The sequence below is a fragment of the Ctenopharyngodon idella genome, chromosome 23, assembly GCF_019924925.1.
Source record: "Ctenopharyngodon idella isolate HZGC_01 chromosome 23, HZGC01, whole genome shotgun sequence".
Classification (NCBI taxonomy): Eukaryota; Metazoa; Chordata; class Actinopteri; order Cypriniformes; family Xenocyprididae; genus Ctenopharyngodon; species Ctenopharyngodon idella.
The window spans coordinates 22,818,341-22,837,040 of record NC_067242.1 but is presented as its reverse complement, the minus strand read 5'-3'; the positions used below and the strand labels follow the sequence as shown (position 1 = coordinate 22,837,040).

General features: G+C 35.0%; 1 protein-coding gene across 3 annotated transcripts; it reads left to right on the top strand.

Moving 5' to 3' along the window:
• The first annotated feature begins 5,533 nt into the window (after positions 1 to 5,533).
• Positions 5,534 to 14,243, top strand: lztfl1 (leucine zipper transcription factor-like 1). 3 transcript variants are annotated; one of them, XM_051882750.1, is made up of 10 exons: positions 5,534 to 5,771; positions 6,622 to 6,746; positions 6,858 to 7,052; positions 10,614 to 10,671; positions 11,149 to 11,220; positions 11,312 to 11,377; positions 11,698 to 11,775; positions 12,203 to 12,361; positions 12,870 to 12,973; positions 13,084 to 14,243. In XM_051882750.1, the coding sequence occupies exons 1-10, from the start codon at positions 5,676 to 5,678 to the stop codon at positions 13,100 to 13,102; spliced, it is 972 nt and encodes a 323-aa protein (XP_051738710.1). In that variant the 5' UTR covers positions 5,534 to 5,675; the 3' UTR covers positions 13,103 to 14,243. The 3 variants fall into 3 exon arrangements, with proteins under 3 accessions (XP_051738710.1, XP_051738709.1, XP_051738711.1); XM_051882749.1 differs by having other exon boundaries at positions 5,536 to 5,771; positions 12,185 to 12,361; XM_051882751.1 differs by lacking the exon at positions 5,534 to 5,771 and adding an exon at positions 6,340 to 6,358 and having other exon boundaries at positions 12,185 to 12,361.
• The last annotated feature ends 4,457 nt before the right edge of the window (positions 14,244 to 18,700 follow it).

The window sequence follows — 18,700 nt, the reverse complement described above, 5'->3', positions numbered from 1 at the left end:
TCCCAATGGTTTCACAATACGATTTTCTCACAATTTTTTTTAACAAAATTAAGACAAATTATAAATGAGAAAGTGTCTTTTTAATATTTCTCAGACAAAATGCTGCATATTTCTTTGTGAAATTACAGTTTTTTATGATTGCTTAAAAAATATGCAGCATTTTGTCTGAGAAATAAGCACAATTTTAAAAACAAGGATCATTTTGTCAAAACACTACACACAATTCACAGATTCACACACACAAGTAGCAGAACACCTCAGTTCTTTTGCAAAATGAAACACTTCATTCAAAACTTTACATTACAGTTTTTTCAATTGCTAACAAGCGTTTACCAATACTTAAAGTACTTTTTCTAAATTCTTAACACAGCAACACACCTACATCACATCATTAGCCAAAAAGTTAATTTTCTGCCCAAAACCATATTTTGTCAAATAAACACAAACTACACATTTCAAAATGCTAAAAACTTTTTTCAACACATACTAACTCTATCAAAACACAGCAAACCTGATTCAAAATACAGTTGTTCTGTCAAAACATAGCACTAGTTTTCTATCCAACATGAACATATAGTCAATCAAAGCACAATGACTGTCAAAATACTAACAGCTGATGGCATTACAAAAACTGCATAACTGTCATGTTTCAGTTCTACCTGCAGAAAATATGAAATCCATAGTTTTTAAAATTCAGTTTCCTTTTACTGCAGTAAAAGTATAATGCATGTAAGCCATTCTACATTTTTAATTGAGTGTTGAATGTGTGCATTCTTGGCTACAGAAGTGAGTCATTATTTTATAGAATGTACAGTAGAAAAAGAGAAGAAGAAGAAAGTAACAGAATTGCAGAATGGGCAGCTACTTGTCAAATGTGTCCCCTATGCAGAACTTACGTTGCCCCCTTGGTTGAAATCTCTTATGGGGGTGTGTGGTGTTAATGGTACCCCATAGAGGGTGGGATGGTGTCCTCTTTGTAGCTAGTGCCCTATGCAGACCACATATTTTGTAAATATGGAACAGTAGTAGTGGCATCGTTGGAGTAAAATTGTTGTAGTGTAAAGCTTTTACTGAAATGAAAACATGAAATTGCTGCCATTCATCAACAACAAATCCCACATACATCTTTGGTTATTATGGAAGCTTTTTTTCCACCACAGAATAAAAAAGCATAAAAGGTAATTGTGACTTTTTATCAAAAATATTTTTTATTTTGCAATTGTGACTTTTTTCAGAATTGTGAAATATTAACTAGGAATTGAGAGAAAAAAGTCAGAATTATGAGACAAAAAGACATAATTACCTTTTTTTTATTTTAGGACTTTTCCAGTACTGCTGTTGTTGCAGAAGTATAGGTTTTATCCTATATTTTTAAAGATTGGAACATTGGGTCTTCATTTCTGACTTGCTCTGTTTAAGCATTTGCAAATAAGATGAGAAAGATCCATGATTTTGGTATGGGGTAAGCTTATATGAAAAGAAAATGTAAGCATTTTAGAAACGTATTAATTGACTGCATTTTGTGTGAAAATGACATGAATTGTGTTAATGGTATTGCCACAACAGACGGATGTTCTGCTAAAAAGAAAGAGTACAGAATCTCTGGATCAAAATGCAGGAGAAGAAGAAGCTGAAACAAGCGATAGAAGATTACTCACGCAAATGTAAAATAAAGCGATCATCAAACATTAAACAACATATAAATAAAAACTGCCAAACGTTATGTGGACTATGAGGACTATGAAGCTTTGGGGGTGTTTATGGACTCTATCTACTCCACCTGTGTTTGATCATCGATCTGAATCCCATCCGGACATAGTCTTTGACAAAAAAAATGCAATTTTCTCAGCTTTTTGTTTAAAATGTTTCCTTTTTTTAGAAAAATGAAACGTACCCACATTTAAGTGTAGATAAGAAAGGATTCATGAAGCTAGAATAAAATGTTTTTTAAATGGAAAGAGTTAAAGTACAGTTAAAGGTATTTCAAGTATAAAATATAATACCTAAATAGGAACATAGTAGTATACTTAAAGAGCAAAAATAATATATAAAAAGTAAACTATATAAGTGTGATGTTATGTTCACTTAAAGAAAACTTGCATATTTATTTAACTTATTTTAAATACATATTAATATATACAGATCATATGTAAGCTGTAGAATCAAAAGATAACTCTTTAAAAATGACTACATAACCTTACATGTTTGAGTCTCTATTGCTGTATATAATAAACTATATAAACACTTGACAATTTTTACTTGCTCTGATAGAGCAAGATAATTTCTTTTATTTGTCCTTTTTCATGGACAAGTTTCTTCTTTAGTGTAAATGCGTTTAAATTCTTCATTTTCTTCAGCAAAAGAGTTTTGAATCGCGTTGACTCTCTCGCGAGAAGTAAATCACAGTTTCTTTCTGTTGCAAGGCATGTGATTGGCTGTTTGCCACTGATGTCAAGCATTCATGTGCACGCGCTCCACAAACTCAGGATCAAAGCCTGAGTTGACAGAAAAAGTTGATGATCAGCATCATGGTACCAACAAAGCCGGGTTGGAGTGGTTTGGTTTTGTCAACTTGAAACTAATCCTATAACCCTGAGTTTGTTCAACTACCATCATGGTACAGGCCCCCGGTTCATACATTCTGATTCCATTTGACTCATATACACACTGCTGTGCTCAATCTTAAACACTTGTAACTTTTATACTTTTCTAATGATATAGTCTGGGTTTGATTTTTTTCAGAGATATTGTTAGAGTAATGAATATACTGACAAAAAAACAACAACAAAAAACAAAACAAAAACAACAACAACATTATTTATTTAAAATAAAATATTTATTTCTTACCACATTGTAAAACCATTCAATACATCCATGCCTTTTCAAAGGATACATTTTGCACTGAAAATCAGAACATATTCTAAATACAATATAGTACACAAACAAAAACATTTGTGGGGACAAAACAAAAGCATGATTTTAAATGAAAAAAAAATAGAAAAAAAACCTAAGCATCATCTCTGGCCTAGCTGGATCTGGCCATAGCACTTCATTCACATCACAGGCAATATCCTCTCTCGCAAGACAGAGAGGGAAGAATCTTCTTGAATGGCGAATCCATCCTTAGACAGACCCTGCATCAGTTAGGTCACAGGCCTCCTCCATGGCTTGAATGAGGGATATCCTGACATAGGGCTGGAGATTGTAAACCTTTAATTCCAAAAAACAAAAAAACAAAACAAAAAACCCCTCCTCAATGGGTTTAGAGGGATAGTTCACCCAAAATTTAAAATTCTGTCATCATTTACTCACCCTCAGGTTGTTCCAAACCTGTATAAATTTCTTTGTTCCATTGAACACAAAAGAAGATATTTTGAAGAATGTGGGAAACTGAACAGTTCTGGGACACCATTGACTTCCATAGTATTTTTTTTTTTTTTCCTATGGAAATCAATGGTGCCCCAAAACAAACTTTCTTCAAAATATCTTCCTTTGTGTTCAGCAGAACAAAGACATTTATACAGAATTGGAACAACTTGAGGGTGAGTAAATGATGACAGAATTTTCATTTTTGGATGAACTATCCTTTTAAGGAAAGGACAGTATGGTGGGAAGTATTGTAGTGAAAATTGTGGACGCTAATGAAACCAGTTTTGGAGCAGAGCAGATAGGTGGAAAGATACATTGTCCCATATGACAATGTATCTCATCTGCTCTGCGTCCATTTGGTCTTCTGCTGTGACGATTTTGTGTAGTCAACATACATTGTGATGTTACCACCACGTTGTCCCGGGAATTTCAAAATAGCTCTGTGGCCAATGATGTTTCTCCCTCTCCCTCTTACTGCAACATTGCCTTTCATTTTGTTGAAGACAAATAAACTCACCTTTTGCCTTTTTATAGTACTTGCACCTGATTGTTGAGTTTACAGTTAAGCACCTAAGTGTCTGCAGACCTGACACCATGTTTGATCAATTGGTTTATAGGGGTGGTATTTTGGAAAGCAGTGTCTTGAAATGGCAAAGAAGTGACATTATATTAGATTTCTGTGTCTAATGTAGAGAAGTGTGTTTAGTGTTGTGTGTGTAGTGTAGTGTGTGTAGTGTTTTGCAAAAAGTGTGAGGCTGAGAATATACTTATAGTTGTGCAGATCTGGGCTAAGGTTTTGCTCCTTGAGTGTATGGTTTCAGTACCTTTGTGTTATTTTTAATTTTAAGTGTGTAAGCAATTGTAAAAAAAAACTGTAAAGCTGACTTCTGCTGATGAAATGGCAAACAACACTTGCCATTGTGTTTATAATTTGTTGTTTTGTTTTTGGATTTGTTCATTTGTTTTCATGATTGTTATTTGTTTCATCCCTTTTCTCCAAATTATAAAAGTGTCTGGAATTTGTTTCTTCTAACCAGCGTCTTCTTGATCTAACAAAGTTTCCTTTTGCCTTGATTACCAATATAATTTATTTAACTCAGCCAGCAGACTCATTAACAAACTTGAATTTCTGTCAGTATTAGGCTGTTATCTATGATGTTACAAATAGCTCTAATAATTTCCTTTTCCTTTGACTTATTAGACTTTACAATTTCTTCCCCTTTTTTAACTGCTCTAAATCTAATCTGAAACTACATAAACTCCAAATTTTTACAGTACAAATGTTCCCTTAGATTGATTTTAATGTTTGTATTATCTTTTAAATTTCAAGTTTAAAACTATCAGTTTCCAATAATCTATTATTACATTTTCAATATGTCTTAGAGGTTTTGCATGTTTCATTATTCCATTTAATGAGAAGATAAATCATTTTGTGATCAGACTGTATTGATGGTTCAATGGACACTGTTCGTATTTTGTTCTAATGAATTAGAAATGAAACAAAAATCGATTCTTGACTGTTTAGATATATCTCTGTTACTCCATGTGAACTCTTTCAAAAATTATATTACATAAAAATCTCCATATTCACAAAAGATAGCTCTGACTCAGTTGTAGGCATGGTCTAATTCAGGGGTGTCCAACCCTGCTCCTGGAAGGCTACCGTCCTGCAGATTTCAGTTCCAACCCTGCTTCAACACACCTGCCTGTAATTATCAAGCAGCACTGAACAGCATGATTAACTGGTTCAGGCGTGTTTGATTCGGGTTGGAGCTAAAATCTGCAGGGCGGTAGCCCTCCAGGACCAGGCTTGGACACCCCTGGTCTAATTGAACAATAATAAAATCCTCTGGGACAATATTAAAATCCCCACCCAGAATACTATCAATATCATGATTTTTTTCTCTTACCTTATTAATCTCATTTTCAATATCAGAGAACAAATCAACATTATATATTTTTTTATATTTTAAATATATACGGTACTTAACAAAAATATGTTCCTATCAATTGATAGAATTATTCACCTACCCCCACTGTGGACTTTTGCTACTAAAAAAAAACCCCTATAAACTATAAGCCCAAAATATTCAGTTTTGATTTCAGAGGGACTTTAGGCCCACAGATTTCCGTGTGCAGCGCGCCCTCTGCCGTCCTCTCCAGTGTGATTAGTAACACAGCGACGACGCTGTTCAGTTTCCAAGCGCAACCCAAAAGCACAACAGTTCTCTTCTCGCTCTTCTCTTCTCGCAAACCTTCCATTCGTAAACATCATTCCCAGTTTACTTTCATGACAGTGCCTTCTGATGCTCGATCCTAATGTTAACGCACTATATTTAATTCTAGAAACGTTTATTTTTACTCCTTGTCACGATAAAACTCCGCATTACCCTGCTGTAATGGTAAGTAGCTTAGCCAGCTAACATTAGCTAATCTGATGGAAAACTAGATAATAAACAATTTGTGCGGCTACATTTTACCACTTTATTAACATACGCGTTATGTCTAACTAATAAACTGATGTGATCTCTAAAATACGCAGTTTAAGAGTGGGAAAAGGGTGAATACCAGCCCGATCTACAAGATGACACCAGTAGGTTGTAACTTAATGTTTTCAGGCCATTGATACCGTTAAATGCAATGTGAGTTCAGTGTAACATAACACTGATCTATTTTATTTTATAAGCAATGTCAAATCATAAGATGTTCAGAAATAAGCGTAATTTGTGCGAAAGGTTTATAAAGGCCAGATCAAACAGTAATCACTCCCCTATAATGTCATTATTGATATAATTAACCAGTAAAAGTGTTTTAATTAAAGGCTGTATTAATAAGAGACACCTATAGACAACAATAAAACCATTTTCTGTGCTTAAAATGACTGAATGCATTGGAAAATTCAACTATTTATCACATAAACTAAGTAAAATACTAAAGTTAAAGTAGTAAAATGCAAATTACTTTGTACTGAAGTAATTTGCGTGTCTGAGTTAAGTTTATTCATTTAATTGTATAATCGTTAACATATTTGAACCAGATATGCAAATCAGCATCAAAGTGTGAATTTTGAACTATGAAAAGGTTCCTCCGGTGCGAAAGCGAATGATATTCTTATAGCTCTTAGTACAGTGGGTTGGTGTAAAAGTGTCATTCAGTCAGAAGAGGGCGCTGGTTCTCTGTAGTAAGTTTTCTGTCACAAACTTTGTAAAGGTGTTTGCCATTAAATATAATATTCTGTGGCTTTCCCTATAGGCTGATTTTGGGTTTAATGAGCACCATCAGAACGAGGTGATAAACTACATGCGGTTTGCCCGCTCTAAACGGACCTTGAGACTGAAGACAATTGACTCCTGTTTCCAAGACTTGAAGGACAGTAGGTGAGAGAACACAAGCCTATGTCATTTGTGTCTTCGCGATAACTCTGTTTTAGTTTCCATCTTTAAATGTTCTTCTCTGACTATTTCCCCTTCTCTTCCTCCATATTAAAGGCTCATAGAGGAAACTTATACGGTGGATGAGGTGTCTGACATGCTTGACGGGCTGCAGGTGCTGGTGCGTGGAGAAGTGGAGATGGAACTCATAAACACAGCTCACACTAATGTGCTTCTGCTGCGACAACTCTTTTCCCAGGCGGAGAAATTCTATCTGAGACTGCAAACAGACATTTCTGAGCTGGAGAACAGGTGAGGAGAAGAAATAAATGATTTGTCACTACCATTTCATTGCGACTTTTTTCGAGAAGAAACGAACCATATAATAAAAGAAATGGTTTCTGCAGTCCCTCTTAAAATGTCTTAAATTCTTTAAAAATAGTAAATGTCTTAAAATATCAATTCAGCCTTTATCTGCGATGCAGATTATTACACTTCAAAAGGCTATGATTTAATTATTTAGTATTTTTGGTATTTTGATTGTTCAATAAACATCATAATTATTGTTTAAAATTAGGGATGTGACCGTGGCGGTAGTCAACTTAACTATATACCTAAACTAAATGCATTTTGATATATATATATATATATATATATAAAATATGTGCATGTTTATTTTAGCACTTACGTCAGTTGACCAACACAGTACAGCCTGTAAAACATTGAAATAAATATCAGTAAATAATGGTAACCTAAATAATTAGAAAGTAAAAAACATTTGTTGCAGTATCAACTTTAAAAGAAATCATTGTTTTGATTTGTAATCTTTCTCTGTGATTATTTGATCTTGACTCAACAGTTTTCAAAGGGTGGGTTTAGCTTTCAGACATGGAACATTTCAGATGACTATAACATTAAGATATTCCACTCAGCAAGACTCCAGTCTGAGGAAGATGTAGAAGAGGTAGGCCTGAAATACATTCGTCAAGCAGTAGTATGTGTAGACTGAGAACAGAAAGATAGAAAACCAAAGAAACTACATTAGCCAATGAAACTCTACTTAAAAAATGCATACTATTGTGGAAGAACTATATAAGCTGTAGGGAAAAGCTCAAGAAGAGGGGTTTGTCTGGATTTAATAAACAGATATGGTGGATTCATAGTAGAACCTAAGTTTATTGGGTTGAAAAAGTTTCTAGGTGCCACTGCAGACTGGCTTTTGGCTAGCAAGAGTTTGTTAAACCTCAAGGTGTAGCTTTTTTTTTTTTTTTTTGTGAAATGTACCAGGAATTGAAGGTCTATAAAGAAATTCAACTCAGAAACCGCATACTGATGAACCAGACCTGGACAGTTATAGGTGGAGGAGAGAAACCAAAGGACAGAAGAAGAGAAAAGTTGTCCTTGAGGCACTTCGATACCTTAGTTCTTCACAAAGTCACCTGGTTCTAGTTTGATGATAAAGGAGTGGATAGTTCATCATGAACTGACTGTTAACAAAATTGTCTTGGTGTTGTAATTGTTTTTAATTGTACTCATCGTGCTACCCACAAGACTGAATTAGATTAATTTGAGGGGCTTAGGATGACAAATCGGAGGCAATACACTTAATTTCTCTCGTGATCTCATATTTGTGACCCATGCACTCCTGCTCCACTGTCAAGAGTCAAAACCACATCCTTCCTACTGCTCTGGTTGGGCCTCAGGCTGAAAGGTCAGCTGAAAGTTATACTTTCACTCTCAAAGCTAGCAGATTTCTATGTTGATGATGAAGACATCTGAGAGGTCATCAGGCTATGACATCTGGAATGCCATAGGGGTCTTAAGGCCTGTTTGCACCAAGGACAATAAGTATAACAATAACGGTAGTTATTTTCCTAAAAATCCTTTTAAATATAAAAGAATAACAGAGTCCACACCACAACTATAACCATAACAACACAAAGAAAAGATATAATTGAAGTCACTTGCAGAACATTTTTTCTAGCTGATGAATGATAAAAACATTGACAGCCAATCAGAATCCATTCTGCTTTAAGAGCTCAAGCATTTAAAGTGGCAGATGACAAAACTGTAGAGCATGATTACAATAAACAATGATTGTACACTGTGTGGATGCTAATATAGTTAAAGTTATTTTTATAGTTATCATTAGTTTTTTTTTTTTTTTATATCTTGGTGTGAAAGGGCCTGTACAATACTTTACTATATGTATTTTTAGTTATACACATAACTATGCAAAGTTTTACAAATATCATAAATATTTATATATACTCAAATAGGTAAATTACCCGGGAGAAATAGTTAATTATGTAAGCATAGTATTTCACTTCAAAGAAACCAATGGGGTGGTGCTTTGAGTAAATATGTTTAGAATCACTGCTTAAATGAATAGTTCACCAAAAATTAAGTCTACCATCGTTACCTTCATGTTGTTTGAACTAGTGTTGTCAAAAGTACCAACTTCGGTACCAAGTTAGATGCCTGCTTTCAAACGCTATCATGTGTATCTGTGTAAGTGCTCAGTGAAGAGCGTCAAAGATGGTACCGAAGTCGGTACTTTTGACAACACTAGTTTGAACCCATTTGGCTTTTTCTTTCTTCGCTCTAACCCTCACACAAAGCTATTGCATGACTTTAGAAGACTTGGAATATAGTGCACAAGTGAATAGGCTACTTTTATAATTGTTTTTGGAGCTTGACAGCCCCAGTCCCCATCCACTTGCATTGTTTGGAAACAAAAACAGCTTGCACATTCTGCTAAATGTCTCCTTTTCCTAACCACAAATATCGAAAAACTTGATGGCAAGTAGATGAGTAGAATATGAATTTTCATTTTTGTCCTTTTAAAATTATCCACCAGAGTGTGGTCATTACTGAACTAAATTTCACCAAAAATAGTGAAAATCACAAACACAGATCTGAGAGAGCTGAGCAGCATTCACACACGTTAACACTTTTACTGTAACATGTAAACATGTTTACTGTAACATGTTGCTTTTGTAGTGTGGTGGTGTTTGTGGCTGAGTGTATTTTGTCTCCATTACATACATAAACAGCTGTTTGTGTATGATCCTCCCTCCTTGGTACATCAGGGATGGGCCTCACACAGGGAAAACACCCATATCTACGTGTACACCGCAATCTTCACAGACCGCACACACAGCCAAATGTTTTGCCTACCACTAACTGTTTCACAAGGAGAAGGAGGGGCTTTATTTTTCCATTTAGAACCATGTAACTGACATGTATGTGTTTTTTTTTTTTTTTTTTTTTAATAGAGGCTCTTCCTCTCTCTCCCTTTTTTGACTCCACCCACTACCGAGAATCCGAGCAGGTGCATCTGCTTTTGTTTCATTGATGTGTCTTTTCTGTGGCTTACAGGAACATGTAACATCAACTTAAATTGATTAATATTTTTCATGCATCTAAAAGAGTCATACATTTTTTTTTTCATTATTTATGTTTTCCCTGATGTCCACTAAAAGGTCCATTATGTTTTTTGAGCTAAAGTATGTATAATGTTGTTTTTAATGACCATTTTCATCCTTCTTTGAACATTAGAATTAAACATGCCATTTGACTAAAATGATAGAGGACCTTAAAAATAAATTTCAGCCACTCTTTCCTAATATTAATGTTCATTCTCCTACAAAATGTTCCAAAGTATTCATAAATTATACTTATTAACTGGAGAGAAAGACTGGAGAGAATGGACTACTATGGTCGAATGGGCTACTTTTATGGTATTTTTTGTCTTTTTGGAGCTTGACAGCCCCAGTCTCCATTCACTTGTATTTGTATGGAAAAGCAGCGTGGACATTCTGCTCAACATGAACTTTATTTATCCCCCTTGTCCTTATCTTATCTTATTAGAGAGTTACTGGAGCAAGTAGCTGAGTTTGAGAAGACTGATTTCAAACCCAACAGCAAGGTGAGCTCATTGCAGGTCTGGACAGGAGACATCTGTCTCTGATAGGTATAGTCAGTTATTATTTGTAGCAGCATGCACAAAATTCACATTTTGCAGGTTAATGTGTGACATGCACATTTTGTTGTTCTAGATTGTCATGGCGTGTGATGTTCTTAAGTACAGATTATCATGCTAATCTGATGATGACAGCAAATAAAAACAGTCAAAACATAAATTCCCTTAACATCTTGTGATAATAGAACTTTAGTTTCTGTCATGGTCATGAGTTCAAATGAAAAATTCCATGAATTGCATTGAGTTTATTTAGCAAATGTAGAAGTAGATGAGCATATAAATGGCTTCAATGCTAATAAACCACAATACTAATTTTGATATAAATTTGATGTCATGTGTCCTAAATAGACAAAGACAGTACTATATTTTAAGAATGTTTCTCCATGGTGAGCTGCCTTCAACATCTGCTTTATGTGCTTTTAGGTAAATCAGGAGTCCAGTAAGCCAAAATTAGCACCGCTGAATGAAGGAGGTGTTTCTGAACTACTCCAGAAGGTTTTTTTTTTTTATTATTAAATTTGAACAAGGACACGTACTCTACATAAATCAACACTAACAGAGAAAGTCTTTTACTTTTTAATTTTAGGAGATTTCCAGACTACAAGAGGACAATGACAAATTGAAAGCTAGACTCAGAACTTTGGAATCTCAGGTAAAGAAATTATGATGATAATAATAATAAAAATAATAATAGTAAAAACTCAGAATGTCCTTAGTATATTGGTAAACTTGATACATACTGTGGCCCCAGAAAGTATTTGCACCCTAAACAATATTATTTTATAATTTGAAATGTTTTGCTTAAGTGAACTTGTGCTATGTTTCTTTAAAATAAAAGCCACTTGGTTTGATATTTTGCGAAAGCCATGACATTCAGACGTTTTTAATTGTGTCCAGATAGTTTTGGGGACCACTTTATGGTTATTATCTCTCGTTATTATCTCTCATGCCTTTATAATGATTGTATTGTAGGCCATGAGCGCTCTAGATGACAAGTCCAAAGCAGAGAGGGCCTTGAAAGACCTTCAAAAAAGTCAAGGAGATCATCAGGTATAAAATATACCATACACTTGCCAAGCTGGCAATTTTAGCCTTCAGGTTCATTATTGATAGACCTATACTTTGTTTTGCAAATATATGTAGCATGGATTTGATCCTATATAGTAGACATTTGGATTGTGTTTGAGCCTTTGTCAGTGCCCCTGTGAACACACAGAGAGTGATTTCCCTTTGTTGGCAATATGACTTGCCATATTTTGTTTATGAGATTTTATTCACCATTTCTGTTATGACTTCTGTTTGGCTTCATGGAAACTCTGTGGTATGTGCTGTTTTTTTTGTTTTGTTTTTAAATCTGTCAAGTGTACAGTACTATATGTTCCTGTAAAGTTTTTTTGTGAAGTTTAGAAACAGCAGTAAAATTGACAAAATATTTACAGACAATTTTTTGCATTGGTAGTTTGCAATGTGTGCTCAGGAGATCGCAAATCTGGAAGGCACAGTTGCAGCAATGCAGGCTGACTTTGAAAAGACCCTGAATGCCAACGTTGCTTCTCAAAAAGACCTGCAGGACAGCCTGGTATCCGCTAAACATGACCTGCTTCGTGTCCAGGAGCAACTTTCCCTTGCTGAGAAGGTACTAAGCCTGCACATTGCAAATTCTTATTCAGAGATGTAACTCTTATCAGACACTAATCTGAATCCTGACCTGACTGTTCACAGTGAAATCACATTGCAAAAAACAGTTACATATTCAGTATATTTCCACATATGAGATCAGATAACAATTGGAAATTTAATTCAGTTTGACTTTGGCTACTCACTTTAAAAAACAGATCTGTGTGAAAAATTAGCTTCAGTGTGAACCATAATCTTTAACTTTCCCCAAATGTATTTATTTATTTTGACAGTAATACATTTTAATATATATATATAAATGTAATTATATATTATTATAATTATTAAACATAATTCATTATTATTTAATATTTATATTTTTTTATACATTACAATAGATGAAAAAAATCTTTTAAAAATCTTAAAAAGCCAAACTTTGTATCTAACAAACTTTTAAGGTATCTGTTTATAAATCATTGAAGCTTGATGTGTTTGATAAATCATATTGTGTTTATTTACGGATTAAGGAACTGGAAAAGAAATTTCAGCAGACGGCTGCATACCGCAACATGAAGGAGATTCTCACTAAAAAGAATGAACAGATTAAAGATCTGAGAAAGAGACTACAAAGGTATAATTTCACTTCAGATATTATAACCATCACTGAAATGTTTCATAAAACTGCCATTAGTTTTAAATCCAATATTGTTGTGAATTTGTTGCATTATATTCCCTTCTCAGGTATGAATCAGATGAGTGAACGTTTAACCCACAGGAAACAAATGAAGAGGTCAACTGAGGGACTTTTAATGCATATTAAAGGAAGTGAAGTCATTTTTATCTATAAAGATATACATTTCAGAAAGGCAAAGGACCAAAATATGATCAACAATAATGAGCTGAGATTCTTACACAGCTCTATGCCTTCTTATGTATTTCCTCATCGGTGAAATGATCACTATGTATCAGCTACAATTTAGTGGTTTACAGTAGATTAGAAGTTGTATTCAGACGTGACACTACAATTGCTTAGTTATTCATCACCTCTCTGTATTCTTCATTGTCTATGGCTGGTTACCCGAGAGGTGCTTTTTGCAAGTACCTTCGTGTTTGTGGGTTCACTTTGGTAAAGAGGAAAAGAAATGCCCAAGTCTTTGTTCTCATCTTTCCTAGAGGAATACAGCTTGACTCTGCTGTCAAATTCTTGTTTTAAGGTCCAACATACTTTGTTTTCAAATAACTAGATGTCTGTGCATTTTTCTTATGCATAAATTAATCTACTAGAACCTCTATCTGCTACCGCAAGGATATAACCTATACAAAAATTTGTAGATTATAACATCTCATAGGAAATATTGGTAACACTTTCTATGAAATCTATGGAAATGTTTGTAGTGAAAGTGTTTTTTATTAATGTTAAGTCTTTTGTTTTATTTAGCTGGCTATAATTAGATACTTTGTTAAAAATATGTTTATTCCCATTCTGACTCACACCACAATGAGGCACTAGTCCACATCCTTTGTTTTGACTTTTAATCTTTATATTACTTTGAATCTTTTGAAATATTTTGTAAGCTCAGAGGCCAGTGAAACGTATCTACATATTAACACTACAGGCCAATTAGAAGCTGAATGCAGTCTTTACATTACTGAAGACACCAGTGCTTTTAAATGTTTACTGCATTGCACATTCATTGTATATTTATATGCTATCCACAGTATATTTTTGTAAGACCTATGTCCTTTCCCCCTTTAATCAATAAGGATAAGTGGAACAGTGGTGTAGGAGTGATATGACTCTACCTGTGGTCGGGGTCTTTTGTCGTGTGTAACATTTCTAGTGATGTAATAGTGTGAAATGCAGTGGTTCACTTGAGCTCATAAAGTTTGCTTTTGGAGTATTTGTGGACTGATTTATAATTATTTAACATCAATTACTGCTTAAGCAGTTGTTTGTAGACCTGGCAGTTACTAGTTGTAATTATCTGAATCAATGAATTTCACTATCACATTTAGTTTAAATAAAGGGATATTTATGTGGCATATTCAAGTGAACAAAAACCCATCACATGCATTATTACATATATTTATTAGTGTATTGTTTTTTTTCAGGGTTGTTCAGTCCTACTCCTGGAGGGCCACTTTCCTGCAGAGTTTAGCTCTAACACACCTGCCTAAAAGTTTCTAGTTATCCTGAACACCTGATTAGCTGGATCAGGTGTGTTTAATTGGGGCTAGAACTAAACTTTGCTCGAAGGTGGCCCTCCAGGAGCAAGATGCAAACTTCTGTATTTTGTAAAACAGGTCGCATTGCTTCCGGTTCAGGTCTTTTTGTGTGCTTCATTAAATATAGAGCCATTTTACTCAAGATATCTTTAAAGGAGTCATCAAAGATGAGCATAACCGATATCCACCACATATGCAGATTGATATCTAAAAGTTTTTTAGACATTTGGATATTTAAACCAAACAAAACGACAACAATAAAAAGTACTAGCTAGTAGGGGTGTAACGGTACATATATTTATCCTGAACCGTCAGGGTATGGACGTCCCAGTTCGATGCATGCAATCAGACGACAAATACAGTCAGTCACGGGCAATCCACGCTCCAATCCAGAAGGGGGTGTGCACGGAAATACAACGCTGTTTGCTAACTGCCACAACAGAAAAAGGAGCAGAAGAAGAACGGCGCATAAGTGAATGACTTGAGCGCTTCAAAACCATGTCCACTAGATGTACGAGTTTTTTTTTTTTTTCATTATTCTGTTTATTTTTTACTTTTATAAATCTTGCATTGTGGATTTGCTCTCTTGTCAGGTAACACCTTAGTTTAGGGTCCAATTAACTAGTTGCTTTTTAGCATGAATATTACTAGAATATTGATTAATATTGACTGTTTATTAGTACTTATAAAGCAGTTATATAACTATTAATAAACAGTAATTTGTGGTTTATTGAGGCAAAAGTCAGTTAAAAGTTAGTTAGTTAATAGTAAAAATTGGACCCTAAACTAAAGTGTGACCATTTTTCCTATTGTACCAAATTACCGAACCGTGACCCTTAAACAGGTACGTACCGAGCCGTGACTTCTGTGTACCGTTACACCCTTACTAGCTAGGTTAGCTAGTAGATAGATATCACAGCTGATTCGTTCTGCCTTTAACACTTTCTCCGACAAGTGGATACAATGAGACCCGTTTTCATGTTCAGGTGATGTTCGGCATAAAGCTTATTGGACACCCCTGGTCTATTTGTTTTAGTCATGTCAAGTCATCTTCATTTATATAGCGCTTTTTATAATACAGATTTTCAAAGCAGCTTCACAGTGTTAATAGGAAAATTAATGGACATTTATTTTCGCTTTACAGCAGCTCTGTGAAAAAGTTATTGAGCTAAAGTAAGTCTTTGAATCACTTCCATTGTAAAAATCATTAATTATTAACTTAGGGGCCGCTTAAATGACACCTTTTTAACTGAAACAGAAGACTTTTAATGTGTCCTTGCCATTCATTTACATGTTTAGTTTATAGGTATGCGCATTTGAATGTGTATGTGCGCAGACGCTTAGTCTTTCTTTACAAAGTGACCGCCAAAATTACTTGTCTGGCCCGCATAATACAGAATTATCAGTCGCCTCTGCGGATCCATGCGAACTGGCATCACCTTGATAACATTTTATCTATACATAGGGAAAGGAAAGGGAAGGAGGCCTTCGCAGGGGATAGTTTGTTGACACTTCAGGACTGCGTTGTCAACATGTCTAGGCGCAGGTGCTTCATCTCATCTGGATACGGCCTGGATCTGGCAGACTACAGCAAACCTCGGGATAAACAGAGAGAGAGACTAATATTAGCTTAGACGCCATTCTTCTTATGATGTAGTGAATACATCAGATGTTATGGGAAATGTTCCCAGTTCTGGCTGACCTAATTTATCCAGCCTAACAATTTACATGATTGGAATTATAGAAATAGATAATGTGTTATGTGTATGCCAGGTTAAAGAGATGTGTTTTTAGTCTAGATTTAAACTGACAGAGTGTGTCTGCTTCCTGAACAATGCTAGGAAGACTGTTCCAAAGTTTAGGTGCTAAAAAGGAAAATGATCTATCGCCAGCAGTCATCATTTGTAAGATCATTTGAGAGCTGTCTCAGGACTAGGTATGTTCTAAATCCTGACTGGAAATCCTCACAGATAACATTTCTTTCTAAAAAGGAGCATAGTTGTGAGGATACTGCCTTTTCTAGTATCTTTGTCAGAAAATGTAGATTTGAGATTGGCCTGTAATTGACTAATTCTGTAGCATCAAGTTGCGTTTTTTTAACAAGAGGTTTAATAATAGCCAGCCTAAAAGTTTTCAGTACATATCCTAATAACAAAGATGAATTAATGATATTAAGAAGAGAATCTATGACCTCTGAAAGCATCTCTTTCAGTAGCTTTGTCGGTATAGGGTCTAACATGTTGTTGATTTAGATGATTTAACAAGTTTAGACAATTCTGGATAAATTTGGATACAGAAGCCAGCACAAATGTCAAGCAGGATTTATCACGTACACTAGATGTTACTTAAAGCACCATCACTTCAAAAGAATTATATTTGAAACTAGACCTCTGAGTAACACTGAAGATATTGCTATAAATTACAGCAACACCTCCCCCTTTGCCTTTCGGTCGTGGCTCGTGTTTATAACTGTAATCTTGGGGTTTGGACTCATTTAAAGTAATGTAATTGTCTGGTTTAGCCAGGTTTCTGTCAAATGCAGCACATCTAGGTTATGATCTGTAATCATATCATTTACAAAGAGTGATTTTGTAGAAAGGATCTAATATTAAGCAAACCAAGCTTTATCATTTGTTCATCTGTATTATATCTGTTTTTTTATTTGTTGAACATCAGTTAAATTTTTACCCTTAAATGGGTTTGGGAGTTTTTTGTATTTACTAATTCGGGGAACAGACACAGTCTCTATGTGATGATATCTAGGTTCTGATGATATCTGTCTTCTGTGACGTGAGGCAACTAGCAGACGGTCGGTTTAGCCAGTCTGTCTGCTTACTGACCTGGGCCCCAGTTAGTCAAGGTTTATCTCTAAGACTATGTGCCATATTACTATTGAGAGGAGCAGCACCACCCCAGGAGGGATGAATACCATCTCTTTTTAACAGGTTAGGTCTGCGTATAGCATAGCCTTCTCTGTCTGCAGTGAGATTTACATGTGATAAATGCAGGGAGATAGTCAGGCTGACGGAGAAGATTTCAGAATTAGAGACATGCATCCAAACTTTAACTGAGGATAGTAAGAATGCAAGGGCTTTAGATACTGCTTTGGATGCGACTAGCTTAGTGAACTCTGTACATTGTTCAGCATAGAGCCCATGCAGCAGGGCAACTGGGTGACCATGAGACGGCATAATCGAGGGACAAAACACAGCTCTTCCGTTCTGATTAAAACATCAAACAGGTTCTCCCCAGGTGACACACCCACTGAGAATCCTGTTGAAAGTGCCCTAGTTATTGGCGATTCTATTACACAGAACAAATAAAGACACCAGCCACCATAGTCACGTTTGCCGGGAGCCAGAGCGCCTGACAACAAAGCAAATTTAAAAGTGCTGGCTAATGCTAATCTTAAATTCTCTAAGAATATTATTCATGTTGGCACTAATGATGTTCAATTTGCCAGTCGGAGATCACTAAAATTAATATTAAAGAGGTGTGTGAACTCACAAGTACGATGTCACACACTGTAATTTGCTCTGATTTGTTTACTATTATAAAATAACAAATTATTAGTTATTATTGATTGTTATACATTGCTGATAATTTCTTATTTAATGCAATATGGGAACACTACAAAAATCAAAATCACAAATCTAAAAATGTCTGTCTTTCTATCTAATGTCTATGCATTTTGATGCATAAACCGCATTCTTCCATCTTAAAAATATATCTAAACTATGACATATGCTCTCAATGACAAATGCAGAACAGTTAGTTCATGCGTTCATGACCTCAAGGCTAGATTACTGTTAATGCTCTCCTGGGTGGTTGCCCTGCTCGCTTGATAAATAAACTACAGCTCGTACAAAATGCAGCAGCTAGAGTTCTTACTAGAACTAGGAAGTATGACCATATTAGCCCGGTTCTGTCAACACTGCATTGGCTTCCTGTTAAACATCGTATAGATTTTAAAATCTTGCTAATTACTTACAAAGCACTAAATGGTTTAGCTCCCCAGTACCTGAGCGAGCTCTTAAAGACCCCCTGTGGTGAAAATCAAGTTTTTAATGTTGTTTATATGTCTATGTAGTGTTTTTAATATGCTTTAAGATGAACCATGTGCAAATTCATA

Coding starts and splice junctions, on each gene's coding strand:
- lztfl1 (XM_051882749.1), top strand. CDS start 5,676: ATGCTCGATCCTAATGTTAACGCACTATATTTAATTCTAGAAACGTTT. Junction 7,053..10,613: donor ATTTCTGAGCTGGAGAACAG/GTGAGGAGAAGA, acceptor TTATCTTATTAG/AGAGTTACTGGAGCAAGTAG. Junction 10,672..11,148: donor ATTTCAAACCCAACAGCAAG/GTGAGCTCATTG, acceptor ATGTGCTTTTAG/GTAAATCAGGAGTCCAGTAA.